We start from the raw sequence: 15042 nt of genomic DNA, 5'->3' as shown, positions 1-15042 counted from the left end.
ATGACATTTTCAAATTTTCAGCATATTCCTCTAATCGGTTTTCAAGACCGCTGAAAATATGTTGAGTTGTTCTACTCTCGCTTTTTCGAACAACCAGTTCGATTTGTGTCAGACAAATTGAAATTATACGATGCATACAGTCCACATCTCAAATCGAAATTAATAATTATTTATTAATTATTCAATTTTGACTGTAAATAAGAAGACGATCGGATTAATTCAATCCGGGCAATCACAATTCACCAGAATACTATTTTAAATCTTCGCAATTGGAATTGTATCAGTTAAACTCAAATCAGTCGCTATGTATATTATACAGTCTGTATTTACAAAAAGCCTATCCTTCATACAGTGAAAACTGGAAAAATTATGTGAGTGAGGTTTTTGTTTAACCAGTCTTAATTTTTGATAATTTTGAAATCAGGACACAAACGTTCGTCGTTTGTGACTACAGGACACACGATATTTTGAATTTTTTTTTAGTCATAACCAGAGTTGGATCAATTAAATAAATTAAGTTCAATTACAATTACAGTTACAATTACTCCCTTGCATGTTTCAATTACATTACAATTACAATTACTCAATGCTAAAAATATCAAATTACAATTACAATTACTGTTAAACAAGTAATCAAACACAATTACAATTACTGTTTAAGTAGTATGAGAGAGGTCAATTTGATCCCCTCCTATCAGCGTCGAGTATTTGATCACGTGACATCTGTTAGCCAATCAGAATGCAGAACGATGTGGGTGTGGTTCCAATACGAGAGAGGTGTGGGTTGTGTGAGAGATAGCATAGTTCCAGTTCAGTAACGCTGAGATATTTATTACGTCATTGCGTAAGTTGATTACCTATGATTGCGTATTGCATCATGATTACGTCACATGCGTAGTTGATTACTTTAGTTATTTCGAGAGTGGCTTTGCTTAGTTCCAATAATGCTTAGATATGATTACGTCTAGTTCCAGTTTATTACGTCATTGCGTAAGTTGATTACCTATGATAGCACCATGATTACGTCACATGCGTAGTTGATTACTTTAGTTATTTCGAGAGTGGCTTTGCTTAGTTCCAGTAATGCTGAGATATTACGTCATGCGTCTAGTTTCAGTCCAATAACACTGAGAAATACGTCATTATGATTGAGTAGTTGAAGCATGTTCATGATTACGTCATATGCGTAGTTGATTACTTTAGTAACGCCGAGATATGATTAAGTCAATATTGCGTTGATTGCCTTTGCAGTTGAAGCAAGTGCAAGCAATATATAACGTGTAATATTTATTACATGATTATTCGCTGTAGATTGAATATGTCAAAGATTACTGCTAATGATATATACGTCATAATGGATCGAATTGACCTAATGAACTGGTATAGGTTTGCACGTGAAAAACTTGAGCTATCTGACAATGAAATTGCCGAATGTCAATACATGGATTGCTATAACTTGACTGAGCAACGATATCAAATGATACAGTTATGGATTCGTAAAAATGGTCGTTACGCTACAATGAACAAACTTGAAGAATTAGTTCACAGCTGTCAGATACCTTCGAATAGCAATTCAAATGCTTTGTTGAAAGACATATCGTACTAAGAGGAGAATTGCGCGGACTAGTGAATAATGAAGATGCTCTCAGAAGACTTCAATATCGGTTTATTCGTAATCATATGCTCATGTATGCGAAACTGTTATTGCTTTTACATCGCAAATCAAAAAAGGGATTCTGATATCAAGAAAGTGTGCCAAGATCTCAAAGAAGCTCTACGCCTTGTTCTGAACGATTAGTAAATGTGCTTGATCGTTAATAATAAACTACACATTTGATTGTGTAAAATGTGTTATAAAAGTCACTCAACGGAAGTGAATAGACAAGTCTGAACCTGTCTATATTGCAGCATATTAGAGATAGATTGTGCAATAACCTCTAGGGAGAGTACTAAACTTGAGTGACCTGCTTATAAACACAAAGCAGCTCTACAGGGCTGAGTAATTAAATTACGTCATATGCTATGTAAGTCTATCAGCACTGAAAATCATTGAACACAACAATCATAATCACAGAAAGCTTTTATTTCCACGCACATAGCAATAAAACAATTGATATCGCATTGAGCGCGCTTCCGAGACAATTCAAAATTGCTGAGAATTGTTTGGCATCCATTTTTGATTGCCGTATTGCGTATTGCTATTTGGAAAGGTTCCATTAGCATTGCCAGCATTCCGGAATCTTGCATTGGTATTCGACATGCCACCATTCCCAGCAAAGTTGCCATAACCATTTGGAAATCCCGCTTTAGCGCGATCCATAGGTTGTATTTGACCATTCGGCGCAATGTAACGCGATGTTTCTTGTAAAATCCACCCCAGCGGTGAATTTTCTACGTCATCAACGACGTTCGACGGAGAATATAATATATATTCATCAGCGAGATTGATTTGCTGAAAGTATTCGATACCTTCTCGAGTGTAACACGCAACGAGCTTCCCATCATGAGTTAAACTTGCTTTGAATCTTTGTATTGCACCATTCGTTGGAAACACACGTACTTGTCGAGCATCGATCAGCTGATCGTCTGCAGTTTCGATTCGAAGCTTCGATATGTTATTGAAAATGTAAATGTCCTTCCGAAGAGCTCCTTCTGGGAGTTGCGACTCGGCTCTAATTGCTATAGACATGATTCGATCTAAACAATGTCTCTTGAATAGAACTGAAATTATGGAGTAGCTACTGTGGTTTTTATAGACCTCGGCGTGTTCTTTTCTCTGATTTTTTTAAAACTTAAATTTAAAATGATTGAATATCTCACACGTTGCGCCGCTGTTTTGCAACTGTCACAGATTCAAATTCAACGCAGCAGCTGTTATTTTTCAAATTTAAAATGATTATCTCGAACGTTGCGCAACTGTTTCGCAACTGCCGCAGATTCAAATTCAACGCCGCAGCTGTTGTTTTTTAAATTTAATATATCTCGGACGTTGCGCAACTATCACTGGCACAGTTTCAAATTCATAGCCGCAGCTAGTTTGATAGGTGCATGCGTGTTATTGTGATCGCATACTAGTGAGGGACCCACGTGAACACTTATTCATTGGAACTTAAAGGCCTTAACTACTCAGCCAACTCAGTATATATTCACGATGTTTAGCCTCAGCTATGCGACCACTATTTAGAGATAGCAGTCATTTGCGTTTTTGATATTATAGAGTATTACGATCGAATCGCTACGAGTAACGCACTGTCTAACTCATTGGGGAATTGATTTTTCGACGCGATATTTAGAGCTAGCAATGCTAAGTTCCACTAAGTCCGAACAGCTGCGTTTTGTTATTGTTGAGTATCGCGCAGTTGTCAATAGGGAATAGATTTTCAATGGTTTAGATACGCTCAGTAGATACGCCGTTTAGACTTTAGTTATTGAGTATTTAGAATGAATACTGAACAAGCCGTAAATGACGAGATGGAACAAGTCGCAGTAGATAACGAAAGTAGTACGACTCAAGTTGACGTGATTGACATCACCGGCGATGATTGCAGTAAAGCTAAATCAACCAGCGAAGATTTTGAATAACAATCCTTAACTTTTTGTTATAATTCAACGATTGCGTATTGCAGCATGTATAGTATTGATTACTTCATATGCATAGTTGATTACTTTAGTTATTACGAGAGCGTCATTGCTTAGTTACAGTACTGCTGAGATATGATTGCGTCCAGTCCAATAACACCGAGAAATACGTTATTACGATTGTGTAGTTGAAGCATGTTCATGATTACGTCATATGCGTAGTTGATTACTTTAGTAACGCTGAGATATGATTACTGCGTTGATTGCCTTTGTAGTTGAAGCAAGTACAAGGCAATATATAACGTGTAATATTTATTACATGGCATATGTTTTTGAGTAGTGATATAGCAAGCTATGTATTGAGTACTTTTGAAAAGTTGAATGCCGACAAATCTATTTGCATGTTTCCGAATTGTGCTATTGTTTTCATTAATAATGCTGCTCTCCTAGAGACTATTATGACAGTACAACGTACAGCTGTGAACTGTGATTATGGCTTGATTAAGCCTGCCTCTTTCTGGATGTTTTGTAAAAATGGCTCTGAGATCATTAATTCAATCTTTTATTGTTTGCAGCTCAGTATGGATAACTTTATTGACATAAGTGACTTGTTAGATATGAACGCACCTCATCAAAGTGTAACGGTGCAGGCTCCGAGAAAAGACATGAACAAAATATATCAGAGTCAAAATGAAAGCCGAAAGCGCTCGCGTCAAGACACTATGTCTTTGATCGAAGGTCTAGTTGACGACGATTTGAAGATGGAAGCTATGTGGAATCGACTTGTTTCGATGGAAGTATTTGACCAAGACTACTCGAAAAATTTTCTAAACATAATTAAAAACGCCATGAAAGACATTGAAAAACTATCTAGTGACTCAAACGCTTGCATTGTTGAGATTCAGCGTCTTGAAAAAATTAAGTTTGTGTTTCTATACGGTGTGATTAAATGTAAACTGCGTTTGAAATATGGATTCAATTTCTAATATATGTACTGACTATTGTAGTGACTCGAACGCTTGCATTGTTGAGATTCAGCGTCTTGAAAAAATTAAGTTTGTGTTTCTATACGGTGTGATTAAATGTAAACTGCGCTTGAAATATGGATTCAATTTCTAATATATGTACTGACTATTGTCTTGGTATTTTTCAGATACTAGTATCTATGGCGCGGCGCAGGCGATATGGAGATCGTGGATTTCTGGTCGACGAAACACTTGGTTTCGAACAAGACGGCATTGAGGTGATTGAAAGACACTACGATTCCATCATCGATTCGACATGGACTTCAAGGAACAACTTACGAGAAATCATCAACATTCGAATGGTCGGAAGAGGTCCGCTCGAAATTCACGCGCGTATTGCAGACATTTACCCCAGAAGATATCGTCAGTTCAAGATGAATTTCGCGTATGGGTACTTATTATTCAACCGTGACACATCCAGATATAGTTATTATCATCCTCAGAGTTCTCAAGCGGTTTTTACTGTCCCTAAAACTATCATATCGCGCGAAGATTTCGATTCCGTCACGAATGAGATCGATTTGACGGCAGGTTTTGAATATGCCAATCGAGTGCGACCAGATACGAAATTCTACTGTGCTGATGTGTTGCATATTTCCATTTACATTTATGAAATGGATAGAGCTTTACTTGGTGGAAGTACTTCCATTTCTCCAGAGATGCAAGCATTAAGCAAATGTAGATATATCATGACTTTCCTGCATAATCGTAAAGGCAAACCATATGAGGATTCTTTGTGCATTTTTCGCTGCGTTTCATATAGTATGAAAAAAGCGCCAGATGAAAAACATGTTCGGCAATTGGCCGCGCAATTCACAGCTCGTTACGATATCTCAACTGAGAACGGAGTAGCTTTTGAAGACTTATCAAAAGTTGAGGATTGTTTTCAAGTTCAAATACTGCTTTATGAAAAACGTAATCAAGGTACAGTCATGCTGCGTAATTCTCATGCTAATGGAATGACTATACCTATTCACATGCAAGATCATCACTGTTGCCTGATCAGGGACCTGACATTGTACACGTCTACCTATATGTGCGACAAGTGTAAATTTTTCTTTACTACCAAAGCTCATTTGCTAAGGCATATGAAAAGTACTGATTGTGAGCGTTCCCAAAAACAGCGACACGGTTTCGGTATTTATCGCCCTAAGATGACTGTGTTTGAACGAATGGCCGAACAAGGAATTTTGGTTAGCGCTGAAAAACGATATTACCCCTTCAGAATCGCTTATGATTTCGAGAGTTTACTAGAAAAAGAAAATCTTCGAGCTGACACACCGAAAGTTGAAATTGTCAACAAGCATGTTGCGGTATCGGTATCTCTCTCAGATAATGTTACGAATGAAACGCATACACTCATTTCCAACGGTGATCCCAACGTTTTAATTAGCGATATGGTGGCAAAACTGTATGAAATTCAAAACATCGCATCTTCGCATATGCGCCAGTTATTTGAAGAAGAATTGAAAGATTTTCGCATGTTAATAGAGCATCGCAATGCAATTGAACCAGGCAAAACACGCTATTTAGATCGCTTGTATCGTCACTTCGAAATTTGGTTGGATCAAATACCTGTGATTGGATTCAACTCGGCTCGTTACGACTTGAATCTTTGTAAAAAATATTTGATTCCTATACTGCAAGAAGAAAGTGGATTTTTCGTTTTGAAACGAAACAGCGCATATCTGACCATCAGTACCAACCGATTGAAATTCCTTGACATTTCGCTGTTTCTGTCACCGGGTTATAGTTTGGATGCGTACTTGAAAATTTATGGAAATGGCGTGGACAAAAAATTTTATTTTCCATACGAGTACATGACTTGTATTGATAAATTGAATGACACGCAATTGCCTTCACACGAAATGTTCTATAGCAGTCATCGAGGCACTAATATCACCGCGGCGCAATACCAAGAATGCGTAGATATGTGGAATCGTCTGCAAATGAAAACCATGCGAGACTTTCTAACTTTTTATAACGAAAGTGACGTGATTGGCTTTCTGGTTGCGTTAGGTAATAACGCTGCCTTTTATCAAAAGTTGGGTATCGACATGTTCAAATCTGCTATCAGCTTACCAAGCATAGCCAATCGACTCATGTTTGCGGAATGTTATGACATCGCACTGTTCAGTAAAGCGAATGCTGATCTCCATCAAACTGTAGTGAACAATCTATTTGGCGGTTTGTCACAAATATCAACACGTTTTGCAATGAAAGACGAAACGAAAATTCGTGAAATACAGTACGGCGACGCAGCGAAATACGTGAAAAAGATAATCGGATATGACGCAAATTCGCTCTACCTCGCATCCATCGATCAATGCATGCCGTGTGGATTTCCAATCAGGTGGTTGTATGACGAAACCAAACAAAAATTTCACAGAAAGCCAATTTACCCTGCGATGGCAGAACTCGAATGGCTTACTTATGAAAGTTATCAACGCGGTATTTCAATTCAACACGCCTGGAATGGCAAGCAAGCTAAACTTGGTTCGCGTCAAATTTCGGTTGATGGCTTTTCGCTTGAATATCAATTGATATTCCAATATCATGGGTGTTTTTTTCATTTTTGCGATCGCTGCTATAAGGACGACGCAAACATTGAGCGACGTATTAAAACAGAAGAAATTACTGCCTATCTCGAAGAGTTGGGATACACGATAATATCAATACGCGAATGTGAATGGAATCGCATGAAACTCAACCCTGACATTGCGCAGTTTGTTTCGTCACTACAAAGAAATGTAACAAAAGAATATTATCTCACTGCGAATCAACTATTAGATCGCGTATTTCATCAACAGTTCTTTGGTGCATTGGAAGTCGATGCGTACTGCCCCGATGAATTAAAAGCAAAATATGCAGAATTTCCGCCATTTTGTAAACATATCTCGGTGGATTTATGCGATGTCGGCGAACATATGCGCGAATATGCCCGTCAAAACAACGTGAAATTTCCAAAGAAGTTTTTGGGCTCTAGTTATTTCACTGAGAAACAACTAATTACAAGTGATTTGTTGGGTTGGTACATGGATCACGGTATGATTATTTCACGCATATATCAAGCCGTGGAATACGAAGCAAAACGACCATTTCAAAAGTTTGTAAATTCTGTCGTAACGCAAAGGCGAAAGGGTGATGTAACCCCTAAAGACCCAGCACGTGAAATGGAGGCCTTGACCTTCAAGCTCTGCGGAAATTCCGCGTTCGGGTCCACTATACAGAACCCAATGAAGTACAGAAACCATACTTATGTAAAAAGTGATGAGTTGAAATCACACATTCAGAAAAAAAACTTTATTGACGCCGATGAACTTTCTGAAGATCTGATCGAGGTTAGCTCGTTACCAGATTCAATTGACGTTGATCAACCGATCATTGTAGGTCTATTCATCTTTAACTCCAGTAAATTGCGCATGCTTTCGTTTCTGTATGACTTTTTACATGAGTATTTAGAGGAATGCGACTTCAGTTATTTGGAGGGAGATACTGATAGCCAATATTTGAGTTTATCAGCTGATTCAATCTACTCCCTGATTAAACCTTCGCGGAGGAAAGAATTTTTTCAAGTTCATGATGAATGGCTCATACAGAGAGCTTGCGCGCTGCATCGAGCAGACTTTGAGCGTGATCCGATCGCTTTCAAAACCACCGAACCGTGCTGTATCGCTGCTTACAATTATGCTAAACGAATTCCTGGTCTGTTTAAAGTAGAATGGGAGGGTCACGGGTTTATTGGATTGAACTCGAAAACGTATTACTGCAAGGGTGAGACTGATAAATATTCATCCAAAGGTTTGAGTAAATCCGCCTCTAAGACCTTCAAGGATTTTGAAGGCGTGTTGCAAAACCGTTCCACTTGCGGAGGGATTAATTCTGGGTTTCGCTGTTTCAATGGTAATATTTTTACTTATAAGCAATATCGTTCTGCTTTGTCGTATGGTTACTATAAAAGAGTTGTTTTGCCGGATGGCATACATACTGTACCGCTTTCATTGTAATAAAATGAACCGTGCACGTGTTTTATACTCGCCTCTTCGTATGATAATTAGTGGAGCATCGTCCAGTGGAAAAACAGTTTTCGCCTATAGAATCATACAAAATGCCGACAAGCTCATCGTACCTCGACCGAGAAAGATCATCTGGTTATATAATAACTATCAACCGTTGTATGATAAGATGAAAGGAGTGCAATTTTACAAGGGTCTAGACAAGTTGAAAGATTTACAGAGAGCTAATAGTGAACATACGTTAATTGTGCTAGATGACATGATGACGCAAGCAAGTCAAGTGCGTGAACTGTTCACCAGATACAGTCATCACATGTCGCTCTCAGTGGTGTTTCTCTGTCAAAATCTATTTCACCGAGGAGCAGGCTTCCGTGACATTACGCTGTCTAGCAACTATATTGTCATCATGAAAAATCCTCGTGATTCTGCCCAGATTCGATATCTTTCACGTCAAATGTTTCCAGATAAACCAAATTTTCTCACGGAAGCTTACAAGAGAGCAACTCGTAAGCCTTATAGTTATATCATGGTCGATTTGACGCAGGAAACACCCGAACAGTATCGACTTCGCAGCAACATTTTTCCAAGCGAACGTATGACCGTGTATTCGGAATAAATACCGCTGTACTCGAACATTCACTATCATTCGCAATGGCGAGGTCACGCGGTGTTTTGAAAAAAACTTTAAATAATCATCTTATCAAGTTGAAGCTGTTAAAGAGTGCTAAAAAGAAGGAGCGTAACGAGTTATTAACTCACAAAGCTTTTACTACCTGTGTGTGTGAGTGTCTTCGTAATCTTGTCTCGGGTAATATAGCTATTTCAAGTACGAGTAAGGCACGACTGAAGAAGCATAAAACTAACATTCGCAAAGTGCTGTGCTGTAAATCTCAAAAACAGAAGCAAAAAGTATTTCAAAAGGGTGGCTTTTTATCCGGTGAATATATATGTGATTCGATTCGATTCATGATCTAACTTTAATGATTTATAGCGATCTTAAGTGCTGCAATTCCGATTATTGGAAGTCTGTTAGGTGGATTGACTAGACATGCGTGAATTGTACTTCCCGCCTTTACAATCAAAAGACGCCTACGAAAAGAAATTCAATGAACATATCGCAAGCATCAGGGACTCTGATTTGACACGCACCGAAAAATTAGCACTATTTCAACACGGCATTAGACTATTGAGAAATCTACGTGCAAATAAGAAATTGATCAAGTCGTCGTCCCGCGCACCCGCAGCGCCCGCTACCGATGAAACAATTGCCGCGTCGCATCCGCCCGGAGCGGCGCCCGCTATTAATAACACATTTGACGCGACACCTCCACCCGCAACACCCGAGATTTGGAGCAATTACGAAGCGGTAACTCCACCCCATACACCTAAAACTTCAAAGAAAAAAGTTAAAAAGAAGAAAGCCAATAAACCTCCAGTTAATTGGCAAAGCATTGACGGTCCGCGCAAACGAAAGCCGAATCAACGCTACACAGGAAAGTTATGGACATGACGCTAGCGAGAGACTATTTCGATCCCCGCAAACCAAACTCCTATAGAGGAGCTTATTTACAGAAAGACAAAGAATGGTTGAAATCAGAACAAAGTTATACCCTGCATTTTCCTATACGAAAAAAATTTACTCGCGAGAAGGTGGTGGTCTCTGGAATTGATAGTCAGTTTCAAAGCGATTTGATTGATGTGCAGTCTATTTCTAAATACAATCGTGGATTTAGATATCTGGCTTTGGTTATTGATACGTTTTCAAAGTTTGTGTGGTTGATTCCAATTAAAGATAAAACTGGTCGCAGTATGATTTCTGCTTTCCGACAAGTGTTCAATGAGAGGCTGCCTTTAGTGTTGCAGACTGATAGAGGTACAGAATATACCAATCGAGCTTTTCAAAACTTTCTCAAGAAAAATAAAGTTCGTTACTTTTACACAAAAAGCGAATTGAAGTCGTCTCTCGCCGAGCGCTGTATTAGGACTTTCAAGGCAATCTTGTACCGCTATTTCACAAAGAATAACACCAGTAAATACATCGACGTGCTACAGGATTTCGTATATTCCTATAATCACACCAAACATACGTCGTTAGGTATGGCTCCTAGTCAAGTCAATTCACACAATCAAGAAGCTATTTGGCAAAAAATGTACGGGTTTCGACAAGCTACACTTCCCACACTAACGAAAGGAACAGCCGTACGCATTTCGAAAATTCGCGGGCTTTTTGAAAAGAGCAGTAGACCCAATTGGACAACTGAGATATTTTATATCATCGACGCAATGGCTGGTGACCCTCCGATGTATCGCTTGCGTGACTATAATCATGACGTCATCGACGGGAGGTTTTACAGAGAAGAACTACAGGTGGTGACCGAACCTACAGAGTGGCGTATTGAAAAGATTATAAAGAGACGTCAACGCGGCAAACACCGTCAGTATTTAGTGAAATGGCTAGGATATGGACCAGAATTCAATTCCTGGGTCGATCAAAAAGATATCGTCAAACCGTAACTTTTATCAATTCATCGCTCAAGTCCTGGTTATATTGATCATAGTGATATTTTCACTCTACAATTTAACAATCGTTCAAGAAAACAAGGAGCTTTGGGTATCGTTATTATCGTCGTGTGTGGGTTATATGTTACCAGCTCCAAAAATACCTAAACTATGAGTTATGTGACGTTATTTTCCAATGCTTCTATGGACATGTTTCCTGGCAATACAACCGCAGAATATGTCAACGAAATGCAGACGGCAAGAAATGTAGAGAGAAATGAAGTCGCTCTGACGGAGATCAGTTTTCCAAGAGATTTTGAAAAACGCATCGATTCACAAGTTTCTTTCGGATTCCAAATTATGGGTATCGAACAAAGCTTTAGACGATTCCGCCTGAAAATTGGACAATATGACTCGCTCTACGCCATGTTAAAAACCATAGAAAGTATCAACCCCGATGTAGCAGTAAAATGTTTTCCTGAGAGCAATACCCTAACTGTGTCAATTCCACACGAAGACATCACAGATATCTTTTATCCAGGAGTGGATACGCAATGCAATATCGTGACTGCAGAGAACGATTATACAGCAACGTTGAAGAATATAGAAATTCCAGATGGCTACACTCTCGCGACTTTCGTGTTACCAAATACAGCAGCGCTATCCGCATATTCTTTCTCAAAGAAAAAAATACATTTCAATTTCGATATAACACCCTTACCGTCGATTGACTTTGTATACGTTCATTGCGATATTATTGAACCGCAAGAATCCAATGGTACATTACAGCGCCTATTGCGAGTGGTGAAAGTCGAGGGAGATAAGAAGGCGTTTTCCAAATACTACATAAAGCCTTTCTTTTTCCCTATAAATATAAATAGATTGGAACGTATAAAAATATCTTTGTTGAATGATAAGGGTGAAAAAATTCCTTTTCGGAGTGCACCGTCTAGTGCTGTACTGCAATTTCGAAAGCGTGCTATTGCGTTATGAAATACATTCACATTAGCAGTTCGGAATCGGATTTTGTACTTGACTTGGCGCGTCCCATCACTGGAAAATGGGAGTTGGGGCTTGCAGAATTTTCAGTTCGTAATCAGTTTCAAGCTACTTTACCCCATTTCAATGGATTGTTATGGGAATTTCAAGAGGAAAAATCATCTGCTCTGTTGGCAGCGCAAAGCAATAATTATTTTTTCTATCCCAATGGGGATTATTATGATTTCAAAAGCTTGATCGATAGAATCAATCGTACTCAGACAAAGGTATGGATAAACCAGCTGTCAAGCTCCACGGCTATGCTAGTCATTCCACCTAGCGAAGCAGGTGCCTTTCCGAATTTCCGAAGAAATCCAAAGAGAATCAGAAATCCGGTTTACACATATGGAAATCTTAAAGAACAAAATTTACCGCAAGGAAAATATTTAACTTCGCAAATGTTCCTGCGAGATAGCATCGCACCCATAAGTAATTTATTGGTCTATACCGATCTCATTCGACCGCAAACAGTCGGCGATACGAATGCACCGCTATTGCGAAATATCCCTATCACAGCAGCTAACAATGAATACCAACATCACATTTTTGAGAAAATCTACTTTTTCCCTATGATTGCGGAATATGCCAATCGAATTCGAATTAGTATTAGAGACGATAAAGGTGCATCTATAAATCTGAATGGTTCTGTAGTTCATATCACACTTGCTTTACGTCACGATGAGAGCACATTACTGTTGTGATCGTGAAGCTTTTCAACACTATTATCGAAATCAAAGCGGAGGGGACATAAACTACTTTCGAGGTCGAGTGCAAAGAGGTCACGGTCTAGGTAATCTATTTCGCAGTTTGGGACGTAGTGTGGTACCCTTGATTTCCAAAGGAGCAAAAGCTCTGGGTAGACAACTACTTCACACTGGGGCTGAAGTCGCTTCTGATGTATTGGGAGGACAAAACATTGGAGAAAGCTTTAAAATCAGAGGAAAGCAAGCTGCTAGTCAAGCACTTGATAATTTCCTAGGGAAGAGAAAAGCACCTAAAAAGAAAAATATCAAACGAAAAAAACGTCGCCGGGATATTTTTGATTAAATACAACTACCAACCCTTCCTCTTTTCATTTACAAGTAGACCCACGGAACATGACGGAGCTGATTCATAGCAAATCTGCTGAGGGTATTCATCCGTCCTTAGATCTTTTCCAGATACCACCTACTCAGACCAGTGTAGAGAAAAAACGTATCATTAAGATACCCCCTGTTTCGGACAATGAATCCGTCATCACTTTCAGATACGAGGGGTGTGGAGATTTCATAGATCTAAGCGAATCTTATTTTTTATTTCGTTTGAAACTGCTGAAAGGCGATGCGGATTTAGTTGCAAATGATGATATTGGCGTTGTCAATAACATTTTAGATTCAATGATTTCACAACTTCACATTAAAGTTGGAAATCACACGATCAAGCAGGATATAAAACTACAGGCGTATTCAGCCTACTTGAACTATCTGTTCGCCCCACAAGACGTACAAAAGTCAACGCTTTTGACACAGGGTTGGGTCAAAGATACCCCTGAGCAATTAGATGATAAGGCTATAGGCGATGGTGCAGCTAACAAAGGTCACAACGCGAGAAGTTTGCCTTTTGCAACCAGTAAAGTTGTTGAAATAAGAGGCCGAATCCATCACGGATTATGCTTACAAGACCGTTACATTCTGGATGAGGTACCCTTGGAGTTCGAACTCACTTTGAATCCGAAAAGTTTCTTTCTGTTTGGATTGAATACTAGCAATTTCAAAATTATTAAAAAAGAGCTGCAATTGTGTGGTGTGAAAGTAAGCGAAGATGTGAAATCCGCAATGATGGTCGATGCTCCAGCTAGATATCCGTTTATGGACATGAAGCTTTTGACAAGAACTTTCGCAGCTGACACCACTCAAATCGATATTGGTAATCTGTATTCGGGTACTCTACCGACTCGTTTAATCATCGGTATGGTAGCGACTAAGGCATTCCAGGGTGCGTTCGATAAAAATCCATACAACTTTATTCATAACAAAATGAAGCGTGTCGAATTGAAAGTCAATGGTTTCCTGATACCGGAAGGTGGATACGAACTTGATTTTGAAAACAATCACTATTCTGAAGCCTATCTCAATATGGTTCAAGGCATAGGAGCACTCGAAAAACAGATCGGAGTCCTTACCCCGAAGGAATTCGCTAATGGATATACTCTTCTAGTATATAACTTGCGAGCTGATGATTTAGACGACTGTTTCGAACTGCAGAAAAGTGGTACACTTAGTCTGCGCATCACTTTTCCTGCTGATGGTGTCGCGAGCGAAACAACTCTGCTTTGTTTCATGGAATTTCAAAAAATACTGGAAATAAGCCAAGCTCGCACCGTTACTGTAATATGAACGGACTAGAAATAGATGAAATATTGTATAGTTACGATTCCACCAAACGACATTATCTAGGAAATTTTCCTATTGATCGACTTCCTCGGCGACCGAAACCTCCCTACTCATTAATCATTAATTATGACGAGGCCGACGAACCAGGAAGTCACTGGGTATGCATCTACGCTGATGAATATGGAACTCATTTTCACGACAGCTTCGGCATAACTCCGTTCAGAAACGAAATACCCTGTTTCCTAGAACCTGAAAAGTATACCAGTTCGATCAAACCATTACAGCACAAACGTTCAGAGGCTTGCGGAGCGCACGCAATTTCATTCCTTAGCTGCCGCAGTGATGGTATGAGCACGCTGTCTTATTTAGACCACTTCGGAAAAGATAAGAAGCACAACGATAGTATAGTCTGGGACTTTGTTCAAAGAATTAAACGAAATGCGAGCAAATAGCTTCACTGTCATACAGTACTTTGGAGATGAGAAGATTCGAGTGAAAATCAGAGAAAAAATC

General features: G+C 39.1%; 1 protein-coding gene across 1 annotated transcript; it reads left to right on the top strand.

The window, feature by feature from the left end:
• The first annotated feature begins 13254 nt into the window (after window positions 1-13254).
• On the top strand, window positions 13255-14532 carry LOC145456044 (uncharacterized protein F54H12.2-like). Its single transcript, XM_080334073.1, has one exon. The coding sequence runs from the start codon at window positions 13255-13257 to the stop codon at window positions 14530-14532; it is 1278 nt and encodes a 425-aa protein (XP_080190199.1).
• The last annotated feature ends 510 nt before the right edge of the window (window positions 14533-15042 follow it).

Source organism: Botryllus schlosseri, chromosome 14 (assembly GCF_051294905.1).
Source record: "Botryllus schlosseri isolate E-star chromosome 14, Bs_hap1, whole genome shotgun sequence".
Classification (NCBI taxonomy): Eukaryota; Metazoa; Chordata; class Ascidiacea; order Stolidobranchia; family Styelidae; genus Botryllus; species Botryllus schlosseri.
The sequence above is the reverse complement of the archived record's forward strand: the minus strand, read 5'-3'. Positions and strand labels throughout refer to the sequence as shown.